Genomic DNA, 25905 nt, shown 5'->3' with positions numbered 1-25905 from the left:
CAGATACTTTATGGAATTGGTGATGGGGTTTTGGTTAAGATCATTCCCTTTCCCCATCTGAAGTGTGTGTGAGATTGATGAAAGGAATCATGATGATACCCAACCCTCACCCAAATAAAACCTTTATTCTACAATGCATGATGCAACGTCTATGTCTCGGCTAGTGTACAAGGTATCTACATAAAACGGTATATCCATGCAAATGCTTCGCATTACTAAGCGTAAAGACAGAGATCATGATCTCGTCATTTGCATTAGGGCAAGGACAAGCCCTGCCATCAGGGTAGCGCCGGCAGCAGCGCCCTGCAAAGCAATCCGCGAGACGTCTTTCATCCGCAGGTCCGCCTTGCGGTCGCTGTAGAGATCCTGCACCGTCATGGTTACATCCTCCTTGAGCAGCTCAGGATCCTCCCAATACTCGGCCAACAACTCCTTCCACGGTTTCCGCGGCGCCTGCCACTCTGGCTGGGCCGGCGTCTCAGCCTCAACCGACGACGCTCCAGCTGGGACAGCGAACTCCCCACTACCAGCAGCAGCGCCCGCGGTACCAACGGGAAGAGCACCACCATCGGCAAGAGACAACTCGGCGGCATCCATCCGTGCGGCAGCCGCCTCGACCGCCCGAGCCGCCTCTCGGAGCCCACTGGCCTCCAGTGCCGCCCTCACCTCGCTCAACTCCCTCTTCACTTCCTCCATCACCCCCTTCTGGTTCTCCACAATCCCATTAATCATTCTCTTCCTTCTCCACGGCTCGGCCACGAACTGCAGCACCAGGAACAGCACCACGTTCACGCCCATCAGCCCCCATGTTCCCCACGTCGACTGCCGCCGGATACGGTCGCTCCAAATCTGCTCCTCGTGGTACCGCTTTAATATGCCGGCATTCAGCTCCGCGCTGAGCCGTGACTCGTCCGTCTCGGCGTCGGTCAACTCGGCGGCTGCTTCGGCGACGCGGGCCTCCAGCTCGTGGTCGGAGCGGTAGAGAGTCGTGAAGCGTTCGAGATCCAGAGGATTCCAGGTGTCCTTGCGGGCGAGCAGGGTGGTAACCTCACGCTGGGTCGCGGCCCGGTGGGCGGTCAGGGACTTGTAGTTTTGGCGGGCTTCGCGCAGGCGTTTTTGGGCTGCAGCGAGCTCCTTTTCGAGCTCACTGTTGCGCTTTTTGATAGCTTCGATAGCCGAGTAGCCGGTTAGGTCGTTCAGTGTTTGGGTGGCCATCACGGCACGGGATTGGAGATTGTCCATGAAGGTGCTGAAGCGGGCTTTGAGGGGATGGCGATGTTTTTCGGAAAAGGAGGGCAAGGACCGGTCGGAGGGGTCGTTGTTCTTGGAGGAGGGGGAGTCGGGAGTCGCATCGTCGGCGTTGGGCGGAGCAAAAAAGGATGATGGTTGCGTGGATGGGAACTGTGATGAGGATGAACAGGAGCTAGAGTCTGATGACTGTGATGTGGAGGTAGAAGACTCGGGCCTGTCGAGGGGTCTGTCGGGGGCTACGCTTTGGGTGGTCGGTGGGGAGCCGTTGGGCTCGGACTGCTCGGATACGGGCGTTGGTGACGATGATGATGGCAGTGATGATGTCGAGGGAGAAAGGAACGACGGGGCAGGTGGAGGCCCAAGACTTATTACTGTCGAACTGGAGTCTTTCCTGGAATCAGGAGGCAGCGGACATCTTGGAGGTGGAGGAGTTGTGGAAAAAAGGCGGCGGTGGTGAGGGGTTCGCCGGGGCATGCGGGAGCGCAGGCAACTCGTGGACGCTCGCGGCGATGGCATGGTTGAAACTGTTGGTGATGCAGTTGTCAGCTGGTCGAGGAGTGACACTCTTCGAAGCGGGCGCACGGCTACCCGCAGTCCTACTGTGTGGGCGGTCATTGTGTGAAGAGCAAGGAAGGTAGGTTGCCGCCCCGCCAGCTCGACGCACTCGACGACGGTCAGCTTCGGCGTTGTTGGCGTTGTTGACAAGGGAGCGAACCGGACCCATGGAACCGAAATTCTGCCGCTTAGAGACTCACCGCCTTTGCTCGCTCCAAAAAAAAAACTAACTCACATCGAATGTAAGTTGGCCCGTGAAAGAGAGCCAGGGGCAACCGGGAGCAAAATATTTAACTCCGAGCATCGATATCTTTGACGAACATTGGATATTAAATACATGTCATTTTTCTGCGCATCATAGCAAGGGATGAACGAATTTTCCACTTTTTTGTTGGCAGCTCCACTATTCAAGTTGCCTACTCAGGCCACCCGACCCCAGATAATGGACGATCACCACCTATAAGACCCTGGGCCTTGACTACTGCTGCTGTCTTTTCTCGCTGGCCATAATGCTTTCATCCCAGAATCGTTTAGGACACACTGATAGCATAAAATGAGATAGGTACCTCCTTTCCAGCTTCAAACACCGAGAGTGGAAAAATCACTAGTAGCAGTCTAAGATGTCTAGTACCAGCGATTCAGAACCCTTGGTGCCAGGGGCGGGAACATCTCAGCAATGCTTCTCGACATTCCAGTCCTTCCTTTTCCTCATTGCCTGACATACCTGCCTGTCAGCTACCTTCATCATCTTAGTTCCCATCCCAGAATCTGGATGTTAACAGTGACAACAGCTTTTTTTTTGCCACATAGGTACCTCATTGCTCAAGCTAACTGAAATCGGGCACTCGATAGTATAATCTTCATTTGTCATATATACCATTACTCCTGTTCACAGGCATACAGTCATGCCCAACTTGATCTTGAAGCCCTTGTTCGGCGACACACACAGATTTACCTCAAATTTACACGGTGCATTGTTGTTTCTCTGAAACATAGTTCTCCATCTCGCGTTGCAGGGTGTGATGTCTTCACGTACCCGCGCTGGGTGTTGAGTTTGCTTCGGAATGAATGGTAGCAAAAATCATGATTCCGGAGTTATTATTTCTCTCATCTAGGGGGTCTGTGTAAGTATTTCATTTCTATACCTGTAGTCATAGCGATCTGCAGTATTTGCGACGACAAATCTCAAAAGCGGTGGTGGTTGGCTTCGTTCCCACCGTGCATACAACTGAGCTTGCTGAAACACATGAAACAAAACAAGAACCTGTCAATGTTATCTGAGCCCTCAGAGGTTGCTTACTAGGTCACATGAGATAGAAGATGAGTGTGTCGACATGATGTCAAATAAGCGTTGATTGACCAAATTATCGTAGGACAGTAAAGAGGGCTCGAAAATGTATGATAAATGTTTGTAGACACGTCACAGTCACTGTTACAAAGACATAAAGGACAAGTTGAGCTGCCAACCAAGGCAATTATACCCCCTAGCATCGGGCGGTGGTCTACGGTCTATTCAAGTATTGTATCTAGGTCCAAACGAATTTTTCTATTCAACAGCCCATCATTGCCTACCAGAGGCAGCCTCCTTTACAGACAGTTTTCCCGCAGCGATATCCTTTACTGTGGTAAGAATGTCATAAAAATTGCGGAATGTTCTGAACGGCACTTTCTCCCTTTCACAAAATGTTACGAGGTCTGGGACCACAGTCAGCAGCGACACCCAAGATAACAGGGGTATGGGCGTCAGCATACCGCGTCCTGCTTTGGCAAAGAGCAGGTCAGTCTCCTTGGCGGCTGACAGATCAGACACACCGTCACCAGCGTAAAAGAGGACCGGCCTCTCCTCAGCTGGAAGTCTGGCGTAAGGACGGATCTCTAGGGACTTGTCGTGTCCAAACCCACTACCTCATGTCAGCACTTGTGTTGACCCCTGAAAAGCTCAGATGAAAAGATCATCCCACCTGTCATCATGATACACAATCTGCCATCCATTCTCATCGTTGATGCTCTTCCCGGGCCTCGGTGCAACCTGGTTGCTAACAATCTGCAGCGACTTGGCCTCCTCCTCGCCGAGCATGTGGGCAAGCAGGGCGCGGATGATGGGCTCCATGCCACCACTCAGGACGACAATGGGCATGTTGTTCTCCTTGGCCCAGTGAAAGAACTCTTTGAAGCCAGGATCGAGGTCGATGTTCTTGCGGAGGATGTCGATGCACTGGTCCAAGGGGGTGCTAATGCTGTCGAGCATCTCCCGGAAGGCATCGCGGAAATGGCGACGGCCATGGAGCACGTCCTGGTTGCCCTTGCGACGCAGCTCCGGGCCAAAGCCCAGGTTGTCCGTCATGTAGTCATTGCTGTCTTGCTGAGTGATGGTGCCGTCAAAATCCGTGAAGAAGATGAACTTGGGATTTGTCTTGAGCGCAGGAAGGGTTGCTGGGGAAACGGAACCCATTTTAAGGGATGCGAAGGAATCAAAATCAGTAGGAGACCTGAAAATACCCTGTAAAGGGAATAAGTTTGTGATCAAGAGATGGGATGAAGAATGGCAGATGTGTACTGCTTTTGGACTGTAGCCGCGGCAACGCAGGCGAGTAGTTTCCAGAATTTGGGAATATGAAGAAATTAAAGATTAAAGGTTCAAAAGATCTGAAAAAATGGGCAGCTAATTATCCAAAGACCCGGTAATGGTCCCGGATCAAGATGTGTCTCTGCCGGACCGATCCCTGTCATCCCGCGTTCGCCCCTCTCCCATCACAGGCTGCATCATGTCCACCTGCGGCGTCTATTGTCAAACCGCGGGGGCGGGGCAACTCCGCCCCACAAGCGGGGACCGACACCGGTCCGAAAAATGAGGTAGAAAAGGGAATGCTGCAACTTTTTTCTTTACATACATGGGTAATTCAAGTATCTCGATACAGATATCTTGATGATGTCTTAAGCAAAATAAACAATGATGCAAGTAAACAAACGTTGTCGTCGCGTCCAAGGCTGATTGTGTGGCTCCTGGGTTTTGGACCAAGAATTTAAAAGAGTGGCAAACCCCCCAAGAGTTCCATTTTCCAAAGAACATCAAACTCTACTGTTGGACTTGTCCTCAAGACTGTTCAGTACTTTCATCTGCACTCACTCACACCCGCACTCACAACACAAAAACTCAACTTTACAGCTTTTTATCACTGTAAACACAAATATACAAACATCAACAGTCAGCATCACGACCTTGAGCGAACACCACCTCATCGACTCCCATCACTTAACAAACACGAACATCAACCTTCGCCTTTGCGATCGTCCACCTCACCCAACGAACAATCAAAGCAAACAAAAACAAACCCTCAGCTACACCCCAAAAAAACATCTTCAAAAACATCAAACCAAAATTGCAAGCATGGGCCGCATTCGTCGTGCTGTCAAGGTTCTGCAAAATACTGCTCACGCTCCCGACGAGCTGGGCGAAAATCAACACATCTGCCAGGTGGTCAAGGTCGAAGGCAATCTCACCTACACATGCAAACTTCCGACGGGGGAAGAACTCAAAGCCTCCCTGGAGAAAAAGTTCCACGATACCATCTTCATACGTGTCAGAGGCTATGTGGTGGTTGAGATAGATGAGGTCGCCCGGTCGAAGAACTGTAAAGTGATTGGCAAAATCGTCAACGTCGTGTGCAATGAAAAAGAATGGCGCCAACAACCATACTGGTATTTATTTGAACACCCTCTCTGCCTGTTCTTTGTCTATTATATTTTGCTGACTGACATGGTGTTTCCAGGCCAAAAGAATTTCCTCGCATCATTGTCCAAAACGGGCCACCGAGTCCTGGATACCAGATGCCACCCAGTGACTCAGAGGATAATGTAGAGAACCATTGACGACAAATCTACAGCACCGCGATACCTTCCAAAAAATGATCGCCATCATCTTTTTGCCACATCACTCTTCATCACATCCCTTTTCGGCTCCCAATCTTCCCGAACACCCGCCCACACAACAACCACTGTCACGGCAAGAACACTCACTAAAATACCAGAGCTGAGAGGGGTACTGGGATACACGTTCCACGCCCATTCCTGAACACACCACATCACATACTGCAACGCAGGATGCACCCCGCTGCGCCACAGTAGGAACGGTGTGGACCACGCTAGGTAAGAGTAAAACTGGTAGTGGAGGGATCGAGCAAAGAGAAGACCGATTGTGTTTGCTGTGAGAATAGTTGTAATAATAAAGCGTGTTGTGACCTCACGAGATATCCCCTGCTGTTCCTGTTTCGTGAATGGTGACTTCCCTGTTAAGATCGCTCCCATGATATGTGTAAATGACTTTCGGCCAGGTTTTAGCCAGCGCGTTGTAATGAACACCAGCAATGTGGCTGCATGCAGCCCCAGCAGAGCCAGTGAGAACCCCTTGCTTAGAAACACCTCTTCCCCCACGAATCGCCAGTTGACAGTCCACTTAAACAGAAACCGCCGTGACAGCTCAAACGCCCTGCCAAAGTATCCCCATGGATTCTCTGCCAAGAAGGGCACAGCAATCAGCACCTGAACCAGGCCTATCACTGCGGCAAGCACCAAGCTCGTAGCGAACCCACTGCCTAGCAGCAGCACCACTCCAATTGCTGGTAGGGATAACAGCAGCGACATCTTTACTCCAAGACCCCATGTGTATGCCAGGGTGCCGAGGTACCAATTGCGTCGTTGGAGAAAAAAGATGGCCAGCCAGAGAAAGAATGTTGCGAAGCAGTCGTTAAAGCAGCGCAGCATGAAGATGCTGTGCAGGCGTTTGGACAGGACAAGGAGGGGAAACACATAGGGAGGAACCTGTTGATGAGTCGTTAGTGGACGTCGTGTTAAGTAATATGTGTGAATGCGAGAGGATCCATCAGACCTTTGCTTGCCAGTAGCATGCCATTACCACAGCAAGTGTGGCCATGTACAGCCCCGCGAAGAGTTGTTGGGCTAGAAGGATGTTCTGGCCCTCATCGGTCATGTAGTAGAGGCCCTTGTAGACCCAGACATGAGCAGCTGGGTAGACCAGGGGGCCGGTGCCTCCTCGAACTTTAGTGTAATCACGCTCGCCGGAAACGATCTGTGAGATTTGTTCCATATAGGCGACCCAGTCGATCTCAGTGTCTTTTGTGTGCAAGTTATTGTCAGCTTGGAGAGATGTGGTGAAGCAGCATCTCGCAGCCCACTTACAAGGGACCTTCCATATGATCAACCCACATAGCAGGCCGTCGGCCAGGAAAAGCACTGGCGGGATAAGCTTGGAGAGTGCATGTTGTCCATTGGCGACGTCCAATGTGAACTGGACCAGTCGTAGAGGTATTGGTGGTTTTTTGGTGGCCATGCTGCTTCAGCGGTTCATGGCGAGAGGAGATTCAGTGATGATGGCTCCTTGTGAATGCCCATGAACATTTAACGTGTTAGCGTGTCTGTTTGGAGCTGCCCCTTGGTGGCGTAAGGCCCACATGACCCCAGCGGTCCAAGCCGGTCGTTCCAACTGGCAACAGCTGCCATAAGAGAGTGCAACAGCTGGCAGCCATCAAGGTCCTCACTCCATTGTTGGAGCCGAGGCGGGATGAAATCGAGGGTTCTCTCTTCCTATGTTCTTCAACTTTGACTTGCCATTTCCTCAACCACAATTTACAACTTCGATGTGCGCTTCAGTTGCCCAGCAATCTCGTCGACCAGCTCAACGACCCGTTCAGCACACCCATAGCTCCCCTGATAGCCCCAGCCAGCATGACCATAGTTATGCACGACCCAGGTCCCATCAATCATCTCCTTCTCAATCCTGACACCACCCTCTCGCGCTGGCCGCAGCCCAACACCATGCCGAATGATGTCTAGCCCCTCAATGCCCTTCCCTCCAGTCAACTCAGGATGTGTCTGCACAGTCCGCTTCATGATGCGCATGGCAATGTTCGGATCAGGGTTCGGGTCCCAGTTGCCCTTCATGTACGTGCCGCCGAGGATCGTGCCGCCGCCATAGGCCCTCTCCATCACGTAGATCACCTCGTCCTCGCCGTCGTCGGAGCCACTCACTGTAGGCATGAGGCCCTTGGCTGAGTTCCGAACTAAGATAATCTGTCCACGGGCTGGATATACGGCCTTGTCCATGACGCCGCCGAGTCTGCATGCCAGAAGGCCTGACGCGTTGATGATGATGTCTGCTTTGCCGCCCGTGTGGCTCATGTGCGCTGCTTCTGAGATGTGCTTGAGAACGGCACGCTTGAACTTCACTCCGTACTTCGCGCATTGGCCGATGAGCCATGGAAGGTAGATGGCGGTGTTGATGCACACCGAAGTGAACTCGCACCCAGAGTGCATGCCTTCTGGAAGCTCGCTCTTTGGGAGCTCGCGGTAATCTGGCATCAAGTCTTTGTACCACGGGTTGGGCTGGAAGAGCCCGTCTGAGAGGGCCGCTTTAAAGCCCTCAGCTACATCCTTTTGCCGGCGGAGGACCCGGACAGCTGTTGTCGTCAGCAGAGTGACAGGTATGTTTCACCGGTGACACAACTAACTCTGGAAGTGAATGCCAGCCTCGGGCACTTCTTTTGCAAGCCTTGCAAGCTCAGGCCAAGTCCGTCTCTCCCACCGGCTGTCCTTTGCCATGGCCATTCTAAGGTGACTTGGTGTCAGTCCTGTTGTTCCGCCGCTTGTTCCGGAAGATCCGGAGGACGGCAGCCATCAACTTACGGAAGGACATTGGCGCCAGCCCATGGAGATGTATACTCGGCGTCATAGTCGCCGGGCATATGCTTCGCGATCACTGTCACCTCATTGCCCTTCTTTGCCAGGAGAAGGGCACAGGTGAGACCGCTCACACCGGCACTGAACACACCCTTCCATCAGCCATCGTCCGTGTGACCCGCTGGTTCCGGTGCCAGGGGTTCTTACCCAAGAACCACGATCGTCGGCATGTTAACAATAGCTGGGCAAATTGACACCAAGTATCTGGAATGGTTACACCCCCTAACCAGTCCGTTTGGTAGATGATGAGACGGTGAGTTGCACAAATGAACCAGAAGACTGGTCAAGGGAGGGTAGGGCTCCGGGTTTTCACTGCCCTCGTGCCGCTCCCTCCCTCGTGCGGCCCGCATCGGGACAAGCACCTCCCGCCGGCAGCAAAGTGGGATAATGCGCTCCCCGCTTCTCGGACGGGCCTATCGCTGCTCGGGGCCACCCACGTATTACCAGCCAACCAAACTTCGTCAGTTGTTCCGCTGTGCTGTTTGGGCCCCAACAAAAACTTTCTGCTGCTGCAGGGCTAGCCTTATCGAACAGCTTGCTGCGCCCTTTGCCGTTTCGCGGCAATCAAGCAATAGATGAGTGGCGGATATTCTCTTGTCGAGAACTGTGCCGCCTATTTGCACCAACTTGACTTAACACAGGCCCGCCGGAGCCGACATGGGCAGCCCCGCTCCGTGACGTGCATCGTCCGATTGCTCCGCGGATCTCTGATATGTGCGGTCAACTTCGACCGTCGATCAAGATCTTTCAGGAAGGGCTTTGCTGTTTGAAAGGCATTTACTGATACGCCTGACTCTTCGCCGTTTCAACCAGTTCATCCGAAAGTCCCAGAAGCAATGGAGCATCTCACTGGAGTTGTCTCCAAACTTCCTCGCAAGTTTTTGTTAGCCTTTCATCGATTGCTCGATGACCTCATAGAATGTCGACACTTGCCACTCATAAATATAACCCTATCGGTTTTGTGATGCTTTCTCTGATACTGCATGATGCATAGGTTGTCATCGGACTCCGCTTCAGGATCAGAGTTTATCTTCCAAGAACTCGAGTTTCGGACTCGATCTCTTCTTTGTCTTGTGTCATGGTATCTTCTCAATTCCTTGTATCAGAGCTCTTTCATTAGCGCTAAGTCACTCAGAGACTTAGGTCACTTGTTTATGTAAACACCCCCCCCCCGAGGACAACATGACACAGTTCAAAAAGGATCTTAACGGCAAAGTAGCCATTGGTAAATATGCTTAAATCCAAGGTCCATAAACATTCTGCTTACCCGCCACAGTCACTGGTTCCAGTCGTGGCCTCGGAGCTGCTATTGCAAAGAGATTGGCCGCTCATGGAGCTGATGTGGTTATTAATTACAATAGCTCGGCTAATGCCGCCGAAGAAGTCGCCAGCGACATCCGTAGGACGCATGGTGTTAGATCTATAGTCATCAAAGCAGATATTTCCGACGATCAGGATGTCATTAGACTGTTTGATGAAGCCAAGGATAAACTTGGGAGGATTGACGTTGTGATGGTACATATCGCAACCCATACCAGCTTCAGTAATGGCTACTTATCGTCAGTTTCCAGAGCAATGCAGGTATTGAGCATTTCGGGAACGTGGAGAGTATATCCGGCGCCGAGATCGACTACGTCTTTTCTGTCAATGTCAAGGGCCAGTTCTTTGTCGCCCAGCAAGCCTCGCGTCATATGGAAGATGGTGGACGTCTCATCCTCATGAGCAGCATGGCCGCCGTCATGGTATGTCACCAACCTATCATTTACTCTTCCTTTATTATCCTGCTTTTCTCCCTCCAACAGGCTACTTTTTTTAAAGGGCGTCCCCCGCCACGCGATCTACGCCGCCTCCAAAGCTGCCGTTACCGGTCTCGTGAAGTGTCTCGCCTGGGACCTAGGAGTAAGAAATATCACGGTCAATTGTGTTGCTCCTGGGGGCGTCAAAGGCACCGACATGTATCGCCAGAATGCCAATGAATATTTTATAGGTGAGAAGCGTCTGAACAGCGAGGAAGTTGATACCAGGGTCGCAATGTGGTCGCCCCTGAGAAGGCTTGGCATGCCTGATGATGTTGCCGGGGCAGTTGCTTTGTTGTGTAGTGAGGAGGCTGGCTGGATTACGGGGCAAACAATCCATGTTGGTGGAGGGGCGCATATGGCGACTTCGTGAGAGTGAGTGTTTCAAGAACAAAATCGATTCACTTTCGTGTGGTTAAAAAAACAGAAACGAGATTCAAGCTTCTGAATCTGCCTATTTGCGACAAACATTAATCTGAAGATTTTTCATCTCGCAATCCTTCCTCTTCACGTCCTTGAGATCCATACTCTGCATCCAACTACGCCAAAGGACTATCTTGTCGTCATTCTTCCTCCATGGCTTCTTCCGAAGCTTTACGTTCTTCTCCTTTCATCTTACCGAGCACAGTCTCGTCTTTGGAGAGAGGTCTGAGAACCCAATGCAGGCCAGTCATTCTCAGTTGTGCTGAGCGGGGGAGTGATTTTTATCTCCGTTGCCCTTGCCGCAAGCACATTCGAAACTTACTATCTATGGTCACACACAGTAGCTATTGCAAACGGTTAGCGGTTACATTCACCCTGAATACTGACACCTTACCGAAAGGAGGCCGTTCGTTCTCAAGAGAGTTTCTAGAAGTGGGTGTGGCAGACATAGCCTGAGTGTTCTCCTTACCACTGGTTTTCTTGCTTTCGCAATTCCGGCCCGTGGTAAACGGTTGATCCTTAGCTTCTGTTCCGTCACTGAAGACGTGTTTCTGTCTGGTCTCGTCGTAATAGATTACATTGAGTATCCCTGGAGTTCCATATGAGGAAACCAGAACACGAGCAAGACCAGGATCCAGTCTTTTGATCTCGTAGCTTTGTCCATCAGGTACGAGAGGGCACTCGTGCAGATAATCGGTAGTATCACTCAGGTTGTCGAAGTTCTTGAAAACGCGAGGATATCCAGGTCAGCGGGTGCCATCTGGGTTCTTGGAAGGTAGAATGGCTACGCGAGCGATTTCAGTCTAGGCACGACCATTTTTGGCATGAATATAGCGAAGAGGGTGTTCTTTTGGAGGATTTTTGTTGGAGTACTGACGAGGAGATGAAGTGAACAGCAGAGACAGGAGCTTGATACTAACCTGAACTGACAGCTAGAACGGGGATCATAAAGCTTACGTGAGAAGATACGGCACTTCCGATGGACATGGAACTACATTGCTTATAGTTCGGTGATGTAGCGCCTTTACAGCTTCTGCTCATCCAGCAGTCAGGGATGATGGACCCAACTGCTGAAATGAGAATGAAGATGGCCCCGTTGTCATACAAAGATGGCCGCCTCAATCGGTAATAATAGATAACCATCGGTTTGGTTGTGCATCAAGTGCATTTGCTTCGGGGATGATGAAGCCGGTTCTTCTAAGAAAGTAGGAAGTGAATACTGCCAGCACCGCAAGAAGTTCTGGCCATTTTAGCTGTTTCCGCCTTACCGTCATCGCAGAACGGTTTAACCGCAGCGCCTGGACTTAAGGGACATGAACATTCAATTCAAAGCTGCCGGAAGAAGAAGACCATGCTGAAAGCTAAAGACGTGAGAAAATACAAAAGGAGAAAGTATAGAGGTGCCTAGGTGATATGTCAACACCCTATAACAGCAGGACTAAGGTGCTTGGACTGAAGCCACAGGCACGAAATTAGGGCCCTAAATGATGATCAATAGATTTCTATCGTAGCTATGATCTGGACATCGTTGAGTTTGATATATCATGGGGATAACCTAGCCAAAAAAAAAAAAACGAATGCTATTCCGCCAATGTTGTATAATATACAATCTCCTCGCAATGTGGCTGGCAATCTGACCATGTTCCCTTTCTCAAACATAGCCTCTTTCTTATTAACACAGCCTGAAATGTAGACCCAAAGTATATCATTCATATTGCGCAAGGTGTTCTTATATAATTGGAAGCTGGGTATGCTTTGAGCAATTGGCTATTTGACGAACATTAAAAGGGAAGATCTCCTACAGGTTCATGCGGTTTCTAGATCCCGTTGAGTGCTGCGCCGCAGATGGCTAAAGTTGCTCGGTTCTTTTCAATTGATGCGTCCAACCCTGATTATTATAAGGTAGAGAAGCTGAGACTTTTATGGGGTGGTTAGAGGGGGGGGTGGAATAGCATGGGCTGAAGAGGGTTTGAGAAGGACTAGGATGTAATTGATTGGCCGCCCAGCTGATGTGTACTACTCTCTCCCTTTAGGGCTCAAAATCTTGGTCGTAAAATGATAAGATGGCACTCTCTATCTCCAGGCGAGGCCATAAACATGAAAAGTAAAGAACTAAGAAAATGGGTGTTATTGCTTGCAACAGACAATCCATCCATAACCCTGAACCGGGGCGAACAGCAGCGGGGGTTTGGAGGGCCGGCGCACCAAATCACCCTTCAGAGGCTACCCCCACAGGTACCTAACCATGTTTGTGCAGCTCCGGGGCTTAGCCACACCAATGAAAAGTCGGGGGGTGTTTAAAGGGTGTGAGGGGTATGTTGTCAGTCCAAGAACGTTCCACGACTTAAAGCTTGGCAAACTTACAGCATCACACATTCTTGGAGTTACACCGTGTCGAGCAAGTGAGACGAAACGTTAAACGAGATGATCTAGTCTCCTAAGGCTTGGAGGGATAGTGGCTCCACCAGTACTTGTCTGTTGCTGTTTGAATCTAGGTTCTAGGTTCACGATGCAAGGCCGGTTGCACAAGCTGAAGGAGTGGTTGTCATTACGCCGGCCACGATCTCAGCTACAGAGTTCGCCATCATCGGAGTCACGGGTTGCGCTTAATGGAGACATATTGGATCTTATTGGGGATTTGGTAAGTTAGCGGACTTTCACGATCACGCACATGAATGGCAAACCAACTCGGGTATTGGAAGTCTTCCGTGAAGACAAAACCCGCTGACAGTGAAGTCTGTAGGCCCTAGATACTAAGACATTATACAGCCTATGTTTAACATGCCGCTTTTGGAATGCAATCTTTAGTGTTCATCTCTACCGAGAGATTGACAGAAACGTTGACAGGATCAAGCCAAGTAACCGAAATTTGGTCTACACAAGATCGCTTATTGCCCGTACATCTGTCAAGACGCGCGAGAACATTGCTTGTCCGTGCGAAGATAGGTTTGCTGTTCAACAGTTCAATCACGTCCTTCGCCAAATTATTCCCAAGCTGTCAAATCTCGAACGTTTTGTGTATGTTACGCGTCCATACTCATTGCAAAATTATCTTGTCTATCAGATGACAAGACTATAACACACTGGATGATAAGCGTTTGCTAATGATTCCAACACTTAGTTGCCCCGAAACATTCCCTTTAGCACCTTCCACTATCCAAATCTTACGAACTTCATGTCCCCAGCTCCGGAGCCTTGAGATCCATTATTGCGGCCTCTCACCATGGCCATGGTGTCGGAGCTATGAGCATAATGACACCATCGTTCCATTGTATTGTGGTGCAGTGGAGGGAGGCTATGATCTCTCTATTTTTCGAAACCTCGAAACGCTGGCCTTGACTGAGCTTTGCGGTGATCTCATCAAATGGAGACAGCGTATCACCACGATTCTTCTCAACTCACCCAACTTGAAAAGGCTCCATCTCTCCCTTTCTCAAAGGATTGTGCTCCGAGCACACCAGACCCTCCCATATAGTCCAGAACTTTTTCTGCAGTTTTGGAATCTCCTGTGCGCCAACTATGCAGAACAAGGAGGTCAACCTCTCGCACTTCGTTCACTAATCTGCGGTGAATGCATCTTCCCAACCAACCATGAGCTTCTGGCAAAACTTGTCGATCGCAGGTGGCTGGAAGAAGTTCGGATCAAAACAACATCCTCCTATTGGGGTATTGGACCCATTTCCTATATGTTCACTCAAACTCCAATAATCTTCGACGCCTTCCAGCCAGCTTATTGCCCTAACCTTCGAGCATTCAGCATCTCATCCGTCGTGCCTGGTACCATGGGCCTTATATCAGAATTTGCCATGGATCCAGCATTCTCGAAAAAGCTCAAGTTCCATATGGGCATGGACTCGAGGACTGCATCTCATATATTTAGAGCCAACCCAGAATACCCATGTTTTCCTGTTGTCCTGCGCTCGCTAGGGGAACTTCGCATAGACAGCTTTGAACGAGTCGGCACTAGCAGCCCAACTTACCGGTTGCGAGTGACACCCGAAGGGTTAGACCACATCCTCTCATCAAATGCAGAGTCTCTTGATGGTCTTGAGCTCCGTTTTGAGCTGCCGTTTCGGATATGGGATATCATCCGGAAAGGTGCTCCCCTAATGGGACAAGATGTGATAGAAATTTTAGAATCGAGACTTCCAAGGTTCAGACGCCTGAAATACTTGATCATCAACTTCGACGATAGGAGCGAGCAGCATTGGCCAGTTAAAACATCCGATGCTGGTCGGAGGCTACACAAAGAGGTTGAGAAAATGTTGAGAAACCTTGCACAACGTGCAAAGCAACTAGAATATGCATGTATTGCTGCGCATGTTTGGCGTGTGATGCGCCACAAGCATGACGGGAGAGTTCAAGTGGATGAGGTGGATTTGAGAGAATGGAAACACATAGAGTTCTTCCGTCATATTGCAGAACGCAGAATCGCTCGGTACTGGAGGTGAACTGGACTTAATGCTTTGTTCTTGACTATCAGAGACATCATAGGTAATGTTTTCTAGGACGCTTACTGAGAGAAGTCCTGTGGATCTCAACACAGAGCGCAAAGTAAACACTCTTGTTGCCATGGTAATAAACAGGGGCAACTCTTACTCTCTGTGCCAAGTTTGTGATGATATGATAATACTCTTCTGTAATGCGGCGAACTAGCCTCATGATATTGTCATCACGCACAGCCTCACTAAGATGAGACTGGACTTCCGAGTTTCTCTTACCTTAGGCACCCTTACTGCACCAAATCCCTTCCCACTCTTTTGAAGAAAGAGCATTGCTTTTGTGGATAACAAGCTGTATGAGGCTATATCCTTCCCTCGTAACGGGTTAAGATTTGCCAGGGAACGTTCTCTGTAACGATAGCAAGTTTACATGCAGCAAATTGCAAGTCCGATAGTATATAGACTCCCAAGGGCCGCTGGTCTAGTGGTATGATTCTCGCTTAGGGATTACCCTTTGCAATAATGCGAGAGGTCCCGGGTTCGATCCCCGGGTGGCCCCCAGCTTTTTAGCCTTTTCAACCCATCCCCTGTGATGGGATAGAGACTTTTTGTCTTGCAAGAGCAGTGTGTACTTACTGGCTCATGTTCTGATTACATTCGGGCTTGTGGCGTTAACGGTCTAATCAATAACTAGTCCAATGCTCATGGGTGAGGAGATACCAGGCTGGGAAATTTCAGCCAGGGGTCACCGGGAGCATTAGAAAACCCCAGGGACAACCAGGATTATCACAAACAAGCCTCGAAGGGAAGGATGCGAAGCGCCGGATCGCCGCATCCAGGCATCAGAGTGCAGGAAATAACAGACTACCTCCCAATTCCAAAATACAGATACCAGTAGTGATCCTATCAGAGCAATACGCCAACCCGCACTCGGAGAAAGGTGTTAAGCCCCAATCTCTCCCTATGCCACACCTGCTTCGCTGTGCCCCGACCAACGGCAAGTCTTTTCTGTCGCTTCCTTACTCAAGCTTGTACCGGTTAAGCAGGCCCAGAAGGGCCTGGGGTTGGGCACCGACCATCTCGTCCACCTTCTCACCGTCCTTGAAGATGATGAAGGTGGGCATGGAACGAATGCCAAGCTCCTGAGCAAGATCGGGGACGGCGTCGACATCGAACTTGACAAAGTAGATCTTGTCCTTGTAAGCGGGGTCCTCTGACCACCTGTTAAAAAGGCACGGTCAGCAATCCCTCACCAAAAGTCATCTTCATTGTCGCTATCAGGAAAGGTCTGGCTGAGGAGAGCATACCGGGCAAGAGCAGGAGCAATGGCCTTGCAAGGGCCGCACCACTCCGCAAAAGCGTCGACAATGACGACAGGGTACTTAGAGATGGTCTCCTTAAATTCGGGCAGGCTGTAACACAAAGCTCACGTCAGCCGAAGTTGCAACCCAATAAGACTGCGGGGTAGAACGGTACACAACAAACACCGCTCTCAATGGACCTAATGACAAATGTGCACGGGTTTACTCACCTGGAAATAGCGTGGACCGTCATCCTGGGCGAGCTGGTAGTGAAACTTCTGGTAGAGATGGGTAGAATAGAGAACGGAGATGCTCGAAGAGTGCGGACGGCGGAGCGAAGCAGCCTGGGAGACATTGGGAGGGGGCGGGGTGGTTAGACGCGGCTGGATGCGAAGCACAAGAAGGCGCCAGTTGCGGATCGAAAAGCTGGCAAGTTAACCAGCGCCAAGCATGGATTCTTCAGGATAAATGATGCAATCCAAACCTTGGAACCCTTTTTTTGGGGTTGAATTGTTAAGCAATTTCTGCCTGAGGCCAGAAAACCCTGACCCACCCTGGATCTTGCAGATGTCTTGCAGCTCGCAGCGGGCGCTGACAAGACAGCAGACTCAGCCCCGACCCGCCGCAGACCATTTCCATCTGACGTTTTCCGTACTGTGCGTCAGTCTTGCTTTTATCCCTTCTTACTGCGTACTGTTTGAAAGCCTCGGCGAAAGACAAACTTTAGACGCTCATATACATGATAAACTTAGAAATACAGCGTGCAGTGCGTGAGATTCATACTCTCGAGTCTCTAAGTGGCAAGAAAAGGTGAACGATGGGTAGAAACAGCCAGGAGGAGCAGGCGCAGCAAAACCCTAGAATCTCATGAAAAGGTTAAGTACAGAGTTCTTGGGGACTTTCTCAGTGGCATATATATGTTATTCCTTTTAATATGAGCTGGATTCGAGGACATGTCTTGAGAAGACAGCCCATATTTAAACAAAGCGAGGAAAGGGAATGCAAGTTCACATGTTATGCGCTCTTTGAAGACGATTTGATGAGAAGGGACGTAAAACTCTCTTAGCGTTATTGCATGAATCCATGTACACCGGGAACTGAGCGTGAGGGCTAGGGTGTTCTCTAGAAGTCGCATAAACATCCTCTTATTATTCTCAATCTTGCTGTCGTGTGAAAGCCCTAGTCCTGTTCTACTAGAGCTTCTCATCGTAGTAAGACGCGGTGACGGACACAAAAACATTTTGTAGCCGCCATTAGCGTCTATGCGTCCAACTTACAGATAAAAAACTGGAAATTATCTCTAACGCTGATGCTCCACCAGCGAAAGCCATTGCAATTCATGACGGAGGACTCACTATTTCTCTCGGTGCCCTGTCGGAGTCCGATACATAAAGGGGAGGTTTAGGAAGCACCATTTGACCTTTAGAACTCCCTCTTTTTTTTTTTAAAAAAAAAAGGCCAGTTTTCCCATAAGTTTCCGGCTTCTTTGGCCTTGAAGAACGGTGTCTTCCTTCCAATGAATTGTAAGTTACGACAAGTTGTGGCCTGAAGTGTTTTTGGATGTACGCTAACGGCATTTCCTTGACGGTATGATAACAGAGAATGAAGCCATGTGGATCAACTTCAATTATACAAGGAGACCACCTCTGGATAGGTTTCGTCAAGCTATATGTCAGTGGTGTCGATGTAATACTCAAAACTATTTAGCGCAAGTAGTCCAAGGACGGTCAAGGTATCTATCCACCCACTGGCTACCTACCATCGCTGAATTGACACCTAAAGGCTGACATAGATATTGGTCAAACCTATATGACTCAGCCTAAGTTTCTCCTTCCAAGATCTTGCTCGCATTCTGAATATCTAGTTCCTTCGCCCAGCCCTCATTTATTGTTGTTTGAACATACATTTTTTTTCACAGAAGAGGGATCAATAGAAGATTATACGCCGGTGACCCGGCTACTTGATTATTATTATCTTTAAGGCGTCTGTCTTACACCCGCATTACTTGTTACGAGCATGAATCGTACATTAAGAGTCCATAAAAGCCTTCACCCTCAGAAGGTCCCTTTGACTTCCTCAACACCCCCTACAATTTAAGAGAAGGTAGCGTTCTCACACTCCTCCTCCTCATCGCACTTGGCGTACAGGCTGAGCCAAGAGTCACCACCGCAGTACTGAGCATTGTCACCGCTGCAACGGAAGTTGCAGTTGGCGACGGAAGCCAGGGTGGTGTTGGGCTCGCGAGTAGGAGCGTAGCTGTTGCCGCACCAGCACTCACGGCTCCACTCAGTACCACCGAAGGCGAAGTTGAGACCCTCGCAGAAGGCCATGCAAGCCTCGTTGGTCATGTAATCCGAGCCGAACATGGCGCCAGACAGGGTGCGGAAGGGACCGTCGTTAGCCCAGCGCTCCTCAGGGGCGCAACCGATGAAGCGCCAACCAAGGTGCGTCAAGTCGGCGAAGAGGGCAGAAGGATCGTGGGTAGAGGTGGCAGCAGGGGCAGTGCTAGTAGCCGCAACCGTGCTGGTCACCAGGGTAGTGGCAGTGGTCGTGGGATAAGCGGGGATCTCAGAGGGGTCGACCTCAATGGCAACAAGGGTAACCTTGATGCACTCCCGGTTGGGATCAACGACTGGATTTTTGTAAGTGGAGCTCATTAGCGAGAAGATTCCGTTGAGTACGTGAAGGCATGGGAAAAATTTCATGAGCTTGATAGGGGGTCAGTGAGATTTAAAAACTTACGCTCATTGCCTGGAGGATAGTAGCGGAATTCGTGGCTGCCATCGAAGGAGCTGCGGACGCAGATCCAGCCGCCAGGAGTCTCGCCCTGCATCTCGACGAACTGCAGCTCGATCTGAGGCTCGTCGGTATCGGGGTTGCAAGCCCAGGTGGGCTGGAAGATGGCGCGAGGATCACCACGCTCGGTCATGAACATCTTGGTGGTGTGGTCGATCTCGGAGAACTACGTATGCCACGTGTGAGCAATGTCGATCTTGTCGATCATGTGCGGGCCGAGAGGGATCATACCTCGCCGCCAATGACGGCCCGAACGCCCTTGGGCTCGTGGTTGATGACACCGTTGATGAGGGTGAAGTCATAGGTAGGAACGCCGACAGGACCAATGAACAGATGCTGGTCACCACCACCGGCCTCGTAGAGGTTCATGAACTTGTTGTGAACCTCGCTGCGGGTGGCGTTCTGGACCTGAACGCGGAAAGGGAAGGTCAGGTTGTTGGTGAGAGGCTCAGTAGGCAGAGTGCACTGGGCCGAGGCGAGAGCGGCGCCCGCGACGAGGGCGGAGACAGACTTGCGGTTCAGCATCTTTGCTCGAGGGTCCTGGGGGGCTGGTTCCTAAGACTCTGGACTCTGGGAGCGAATGATGATGGGCGGCACGACACAACAGGTCCGAGTTTCCCAGGGCGAGGAGGACGGAGCGCGGGGCTTCTTATCTTCTTGCTCGCCTTCCCGGTCGTTGACCGCGTCGCTCAACATGGCCAGGCTGGGCGGATGGAGTCCAGGTGCAGGTCTCCAGAACTCGGGTGGATTCTGCTCAGGGCCGCCCAGGTCGCCAGGTCGACATTTCTCCTGCATCGGACACGGGCAGCCGGACCGGTCAGGGTGTGTGTGCCTGCGTTATCCGCTGTCTGCATTCTGCGCCGAATCCACATACACATGCAGCCCCCCAATAAATTGCTTCCATCAAGACGGTGGTGCGGTTTGGCAAACCCGCTGCGGCGTAGTTGTACCTTGATAGCTCTTGACGCCGTCAAGGACAAGAAAAGCCAGGAGCTCAATTTGGTGTTTCGATGCTTGGCTGCCACAGTGCCATTGGGCCTAACGGATTCTGGATGGCCGGTCAGCTTGACAGCGTCAACGTTACAGCAGCCAGGCTGACCAGACTGTCGCATCCGAGGATTGCTCTCCAACCTCCAGAGATACCTAACGCACGGTCCGCACCGTACGGATTACCTAGCTGTCCAGGCAGTGTCTCTCTGTGTCGATGAGTGGGCAACTGAGCAAGCGGCAGCACACCCAGGGAACACAAGAAACACAGTCATCCTACGCACCATAGAGCCACAGACGGTCGTCATCCTTGCTAAGCAAAGCAGTAGCAAGCTGCGATCCCCCATCGTGTACCTGCGCGTAGCGGGCTAGGCATGGCCCAGTGGCCCACACATGCGCGCAGGTGTCTCCGTCTCTGCTGCTCATCTCCGATGGAACTCTGAAAAAAAATCATCAACCCTGCAGATTCTGTGGTTCGTGTGGGTCACAGCGCCGGCGATGTGGGAATTTCCAGGCTTTGGGCGCACGCCAAAAAAGCAGTCTGAAGTTTGGGACGTGGAACACCCACGTTGCGCAGCTCTTCTCGAAGCACTGGCGTTAGCCTTGGTCAGGAACGAAAAATTACTCGGTGGCTCAGATACCCAACAGCTCGGGTCCGGGAGGTGGCGTTGCAGCCGCAAATAAGCAGCGAGAGGGGAACACCTTGAAGCTTGAACTTGAGCTACAAGCTCACAACAATGATTTTCCCGGCAGCCACCGGTTGTGTGGGAGCCAAGCACAGACCAGCCGCAGATTCTGCAGATAGAGGCACAGTAGACCCCAGAACGCGTAGTTCCATAGCCTTATTTGTTATTGATGTTTGCCCGGCCTGCGAAAACTCAATCCGACAGATTTCGGAAGCTTCACCTTTTCATGGATTCAGTTTTTACCTCGCGACTTTTGCCCTCCCCGACAGCTCAGCGCTGGTAATGCGAGACACGACGTGCGCTGCAGCCTGTAGTGGAATGCAAACTGGTCCAGGGCAAGACCTTTTTTTGGGCGGGGAGAAGCTATCAGCTATCAGAAACTGGACGTTGGACGTTCTGGCGGTGCGCACTCGTATGCCCAGAGACTAGAGATGGGAGCAATCCGACCTCTCCCGACGAGTTACAGAGCTTGGCGAACACGCTCAGTGCGGTCGCGGGTCGCGTACCTGACCTGCACCTGGAAACAACGCTGAGCTAATTTGGTCCTATCTCAAACTTGCAGAGAGCTGAAAATAAGCTGTAGAGATGGGCCCTGAACCACCTTCGAAATACGGGAAACTTAACGAGTGTGACTGGGTCCGAGCCCAGGAACCAAAGTCTCAGTGGCGGCCCCACTCCGCCTGAATGCCAAGCGCGGGGCTATACCGAGCCCCAGCAGTTCACGCTTGTTGTGAATGTCGGCCCCTGGCGTGTGGTTTCTGATCTTTCTCACCGTCGGATTCTGATCACAGACCGCCACTCCTCCACGTAGCCACACATCTTGGCTGCCAGATATGGCGGCAGAAATTTGCAAGATAGCTCATCTTAGCCTTACATCCGCAACGCGCTCAGCTTGAAGGGATGCTTGAGAGCCCAAGATTCAACCCTCGGAAAGCCGGCAATAGCGTTTCCATACAGAGAGGAGCCTTGCTATCGACATGTATCTGATGAGGGCGATATCTCTGGCCTTTTACTGTGGCTGGTTTAAGTCCAGGATGTTGACATTACATCGAGTTTCTCCCCTGGATCACATTTTCCAGTCCTAGCGGCACATTTGTGTGGAAACTGCACAAACACCGCTGGGGCTGGCAATGCCGATGTTGATATGCTCTCCAGCAAAGAAAATGCCTTCGTACCCAGCATTGGGTTAGTTAGCTGTCGCTGCTCCAAAAAGTAAAATGAGAAGCGCAGGTAGTTTCGTCAATAGTTGACCGAGAACCACAAAAGCTTATTTGAAACCCCACACTGTCAATGAAGAAACCGTTAACCAATTTCTGTCTTCGGGCCGAGTATGAGTTACCTTACACGGGAAACCTTGAATCGCCTCCACACCTACGGATTACCTTGAAGTCGATACCATCCAATGCGATGTGCCCGGGGGGGGGGGGAGGAAGTATGGCCCTTTGCTTCGCTCTCCAAGCGAGCTGAATAAAGTTCGGCTATGATCCAAGAAGCCGAGGGTCTGCCATAGCGTCTGATCAGATAAGAAAACAAGCTTACACGTGGTGAGTCCGAAAGTTTAGGGGCCAAGTGGAACTGAGCCAAAAACATGCATGCAACAAGACCGCCGCATCAATAGATAGTCTATCCTCTATCCAGAACTAGAGTTTAACTACATACATGAAGCTTAGATGAATAGTCGAGAACCACGGTACTGCACGCGCTTGGCATAGCCCTTGGCCTTGTCCGCCTCCTCAGCCGCAAGGTTATTAATCTCGCCGGGCTTGGGGAAGCCTTCAAACGACCTGGCGAACGTGGCCACGGAATGGGCAACCAACTTTGAGCATCTTGTTAGCCACCAAAGCCCACACACTTCAGAGTCAAGAGCGCACGACTCACCTTGGTATTTACTTCCCACGCAGTCAAGTTGACATTGCTGACCGCATCACAGAGCTGGTGATAGCAAGGATCATAGGCAATGCCAGGCTCTCCGCCGAAAGCAATCGCCTCCTCGTGCGTCTTGATACCCTCAGCGCCGGTAGCGATACCACCAGCCGGTATTCCTCCACGAATGAATGCATCATAATCGCTGCGCCCATCAAACGGAATGAACGTGTAGTTGAATCCATTCGCCTCATACCAGCGCACATAGAGATCGCGCAGCGCCTGCGAGCCTACGGGGATACCCTCCTCGCTGTCGCGCGCATCATACACCTGATAGGCAAAGTTCGGGCTCGCCAGCATGTCGTAATCCATGAACAGCCGGATCTTATGCCTCTCACTGGCAGTGAGCGTTTCGACATAGTAATCGCTGCCCAGCAGGCCCTCCTCCTCAGCCGACCACCACGCAAAGCGCACGCAATTGTTCACCCGGAAGGCTGCCAGCTGCGTGGCCACCTCCAGCAGACTCATGCTGCCAGACCCGTCGTCGTTAATGCCGGGCCCTTCGGCGACCGAGTCGCTGTGCGCGCCGAGCATGACACAGTTCTCGGGGTCACCATGCTGGGTTTGTGCGATGATATTGTAAGTCTCAATGGTCTTCACGACCGCGTCGATGTGGGCAGTCGCGCTGATGCGCTCCCCAGATTTGAGATGCTCCACAATGGGCTTCCCTTCGATGCCGCTCAAGCTAAAGGTCGCGACATGGTCCGGAGAGGGGGTACCCAGAGTTCCGATAATCGAATCCGGGTTGTAGTTGTACACTATCGCCGCGATGGCACCGGCCTTCCCAGCAAGCGCTGACTTGGTGCCGAAGGGGCAGCTTCCACGCTTGATGAAGGCGATGTTTCCAGCTGTTTCCGAAGGATAATCCTCTGGCTTGCAGCCGTCATTGGTTACGAGGACAAGGTCGCCACGAACGGGTGAGCGGCCCTCTGTCGGAGGGGTCAGGCCCATGGGCTGGGCTGTCTCTGCCCTGTGATGACCAAGTACCAGCTCAGAGTAAAAGACATTGCCAGATACTGCACCAAAAGGCTGTCTGGAGACATTGTAATAGCCATCCAGCTTGTTGAGAGAGTCAACGATGTAGTCGAGAGTGCCGAGATGGCCCTTGCTGCCAATCACACGAGTGGGATGGTTATACTCCTCACGGCTCAATCCGGCAATTTCGTAGAGTTGCTTTGCCCGGGCGAGAAGCTTATCGCTAGTGATACTGGCTTGGAGGCTCTCTGAGTCAACCAGCTGTTTGGGTGTTGAGATTGGGACAAAGTCCTGGTCCAAGGACTCAGGGATGTTCAGAGGCCTCTGAGCGGTGTCTAGCCGCTCAGCCGGCACAGTCAGCGCTGAGACCCCAAAGACCGTCAGTCCGCCAACTGCGATCGCCTTGAGTGCTGTCATAATGCTTATTGTGCTTGTTTTCAGTGTTTGAGTGAGTGAAGAGAAGAGTTGGGTGCCCCCAGGGTCTGATCGAGGTGAATCTCAGGGTCGGCGGTTGGAACAAGGGCCCCTTGTCAGCCGGGGCAGTCACTTGCTGTTTCGGGGTGATCAGATGATAAGCCAGCACAGTTATCGGTGGGCCCAGCCGGTGTGTCAGTCTTGGCAGCGTCGTCGCCGTGTTGACGTGTTTCAACCTGGGCCGTCTCTCTTCCAGCTCACATCATCAATTGTCGATTTCTGCGACCCGAATATGATAATAAGTTATGGCTCTCGCTCTGGACTCGATATGATTCAGGCATTATAGGTTTATATCTCCGATGAGCTTCCACATGTTAGAAGTAACTGGGTGAAACCCACCATCAGCTGGACATAGCTTTAGGGTCATCCTGCCTCTGGCCTTTGTCCCTCCTCCTCCTCCTGAGTCTAAGACCTTGACCATGCTCATAATCATTTTAGTGAGCTCCAATATGTTTCAACTGATGAACCATTTACTTACTCCTCAATTGCTTTCAGTTCATCTGTCCATCATTCTCTCTTCCACGCCTCAAACTCCTCTTCCAAATGCCTCTTCAACTCAGCAAACTTGTGCCCAAAGTTCTTCTTGCACCTCCAGCACACCATGTCTCCCGTCAGATTGTTATTCTGATAGCTCGTGCTCCATCTCTCATCCTCCTCTCCCAGCGGATAGTCCTCCAGCGGTATGAAAAACGGCGTGTTGAAGCTGTTGTAATGCTTCACACGCTTTAAGCTTTCCGAGCGCATGTCCCTCGAGATGATATGTACATGCACATGAGCCATACTGGGATGCGCGTGGGTGCCCACACGGATATCTTTCCTGTAATCTCGGCCGGGAGGGAGCTCATCGAAGGGAACACAGGCATCTATTGCTTCGTTTCTCGACCTGTTCTTTTCAGAGAACCGCCCCAGCAATCGCTGCAGCTCAGCCGCAGCTAGCTGTGCTGCTGTCTCGGCCTCTGCCCTCATGATCTTTAAGAAGGCCGGATCGGCCATGGCTGTGTGTGGGTGAAGTAAGTTGTGCTCTTTTGAACGAGGCAGAAGCAGGAGATGAATTGTAGCTTTTGGATAGCGATCCTTGATGAGGACCGTGTGTTCTGTCACCCGTAGCACTTGGTCTGGGTATTTCTCAGGATGCTCGATGAATGGGCCGAGTGCCCCTCGCCAGACGCCACCAATTACTTTGCCAGCTTTTTCGGCGAGAGATCGAGGTGGTTTCATGAGTTTTTTAGAGGGCTGTTTATGCGACATGAGTTCTGCGAAAGCATCCTTTTTGGTCGAGGTGAAAGTTTCTAAGACTGAAGACACCGTCTTGGTGGCGTCATGGTCAACGGGCACCTCTGGGGAGTCGACAGTTGGGGGTGCCGACTCGGGCTGAACAAACTCATCCATCTCCTCTGGAATTTCTGCCTCGGGCATGATTATTGATATCAACAACAGAACTTGTTCAGTTTGAATAACCGGATACTATGACAAAAGAGTAACCTACCCAGAAGAGTGGTCAGCTTCGGCTGGGAAACTCCCCACCTCTGCCAGTGCAGCTGAC

The 25905-nt window shown here is 51.2% G+C and overlaps 10 protein-coding genes and 1 non-coding gene across 11 annotated transcripts; 3 read left to right on the top strand and 8 right to left on the bottom strand.

The window, feature by feature from the left end:
• Positions 1 to 234: 234 nt before the first annotated feature.
• On the bottom strand, positions 235 to 1866 carry CTHT_0037090 (uncharacterized protein; the record flags this gene model as incomplete). Its single annotated transcript, XM_006694071.1, has 1 exon — positions 235 to 1866. The coding sequence occupies one exon, from the start codon at positions 1864 to 1866 to the stop codon at positions 235 to 237; it is 1632 nt and encodes a 543-aa protein (XP_006694134.1).
• Positions 1867 to 3367: 1501 nt separating this feature from the next.
• Positions 3368 to 4258, bottom strand: CTHT_0037080 (phosphatase-like protein; the record flags this gene model as incomplete). The annotated part of the gene is made up of 3 exons (XM_006694070.1): positions 3368 to 3426; positions 3559 to 3707; positions 3768 to 4258. 3 exons carry the CDS (start codon positions 4256 to 4258, stop codon positions 3368 to 3370), a joined length of 699 nt encoding a protein of 232 aa, XP_006694133.1.
• Positions 4259 to 5194: 936 nt separating this feature from the next.
• Positions 5195 to 5676, top strand: CTHT_0037070 (eukaryotic translation initiation factor eIF1a-like protein; the record flags this gene model as incomplete). The annotated part of the gene is made up of 2 exons (XM_006694069.1): positions 5195 to 5505; positions 5577 to 5676. The coding sequence occupies 2 exons, from the start codon at positions 5195 to 5197 to the stop codon at positions 5674 to 5676; spliced, it is 411 nt and encodes a 136-aa protein (XP_006694132.1).
• A 1009-nt stretch (positions 5677 to 6685) lies between these two features.
• On the bottom strand, positions 6686 to 7153 carry CTHT_0037060 (uncharacterized protein; the record flags this gene model as incomplete). The annotated part of the gene is made up of 2 exons (XM_006694068.1): positions 6686 to 6936; positions 7003 to 7153. The coding sequence occupies 2 exons, from the start codon at positions 7151 to 7153 to the stop codon at positions 6686 to 6688; spliced, it is 402 nt and encodes a 133-aa protein (XP_006694131.1).
• A 296-nt stretch (positions 7154 to 7449) lies between these two features.
• CTHT_0037050 (D-amino-acid oxidase-like protein) lies at positions 7450 to 8729 on the bottom strand (the record flags this gene model as incomplete). The annotated part of the gene is made up of 4 exons (XM_006694067.1): positions 7450 to 8279; positions 8331 to 8428; positions 8506 to 8640; positions 8707 to 8729. The coding sequence occupies 4 exons, from the start codon at positions 8727 to 8729 to the stop codon at positions 7450 to 7452; spliced, it is 1086 nt and encodes a 361-aa protein (XP_006694130.1).
• Positions 8730 to 9741: 1012 nt separating this feature from the next.
• CTHT_0037040 (uncharacterized protein) lies at positions 9742 to 10728 on the top strand (the record flags this gene model as incomplete). Its single annotated transcript, XM_006694066.1, has 4 exons — positions 9742 to 9784; positions 9836 to 10074; positions 10131 to 10301; positions 10378 to 10728. 4 exons carry the CDS (start codon positions 9742 to 9744, stop codon positions 10726 to 10728), a joined length of 804 nt encoding a protein of 267 aa, XP_006694129.1.
• A 4962-nt stretch (positions 10729 to 15690) lies between these two features.
• CTHT_0037030 lies at positions 15691 to 15779 on the top strand. The gene is given in 2 exon segments: positions 15691 to 15728; positions 15742 to 15779. It is a non-coding gene; the product is annotated as a tRNA-Pro (tRNA).
• Positions 15780 to 16239: 460 nt separating this feature from the next.
• Positions 16240 to 16774, bottom strand: CTHT_0037020 (uncharacterized protein; the record flags this gene model as incomplete). The annotated part of the gene is made up of 3 exons (XM_006694065.1): positions 16240 to 16441; positions 16528 to 16632; positions 16752 to 16774. The coding sequence occupies 3 exons, from the start codon at positions 16772 to 16774 to the stop codon at positions 16240 to 16242; spliced, it is 330 nt and encodes a 109-aa protein (XP_006694128.1).
• A 1840-nt stretch (positions 16775 to 18614) lies between these two features.
• CTHT_0037010 (uncharacterized protein) lies at positions 18615 to 19842 on the bottom strand (the record flags this gene model as incomplete). The annotated part of the gene is made up of 3 exons (XM_006694064.1): positions 18615 to 19153; positions 19264 to 19483; positions 19549 to 19842. The coding sequence occupies 3 exons, from the start codon at positions 19840 to 19842 to the stop codon at positions 18615 to 18617; spliced, it is 1053 nt and encodes a 350-aa protein (XP_006694127.1).
• Positions 19843 to 22656: 2814 nt separating this feature from the next.
• CTHT_0037000 (aminopeptidase-like protein) lies at positions 22657 to 24305 on the bottom strand (the record flags this gene model as incomplete). Its single annotated transcript, XM_006694063.1, has 2 exons — positions 22657 to 22806; positions 22869 to 24305. 2 exons carry the CDS (start codon positions 24303 to 24305, stop codon positions 22657 to 22659), a joined length of 1587 nt encoding a protein of 528 aa, XP_006694126.1.
• A 564-nt stretch (positions 24306 to 24869) lies between these two features.
• CTHT_0036990 (uncharacterized protein) lies at positions 24870 to 25778 on the bottom strand (the record flags this gene model as incomplete). Its single annotated transcript, XM_006694062.1, has 1 exon — positions 24870 to 25778. One exon carries the CDS (start codon positions 25776 to 25778, stop codon positions 24870 to 24872), a length of 909 nt encoding a protein of 302 aa, XP_006694125.1.
• Positions 25779 to 25905: the final 127 nt, after the last annotated feature.

Source organism: Thermochaetoides thermophila (assembly GCF_000221225.1).
Source record: "Thermochaetoides thermophila DSM 1495 unplaced genomic scaffold scf7180000011816, whole genome shotgun sequence".
Lineage (NCBI taxonomy): Eukaryota > Fungi > Ascomycota > Sordariomycetes > Sordariales > Chaetomiaceae > Thermochaetoides > Thermochaetoides thermophila.
The sequence above is the reverse complement of the archived record's forward strand: the minus strand, read 5'-3'. Positions and strand labels throughout refer to the sequence as shown.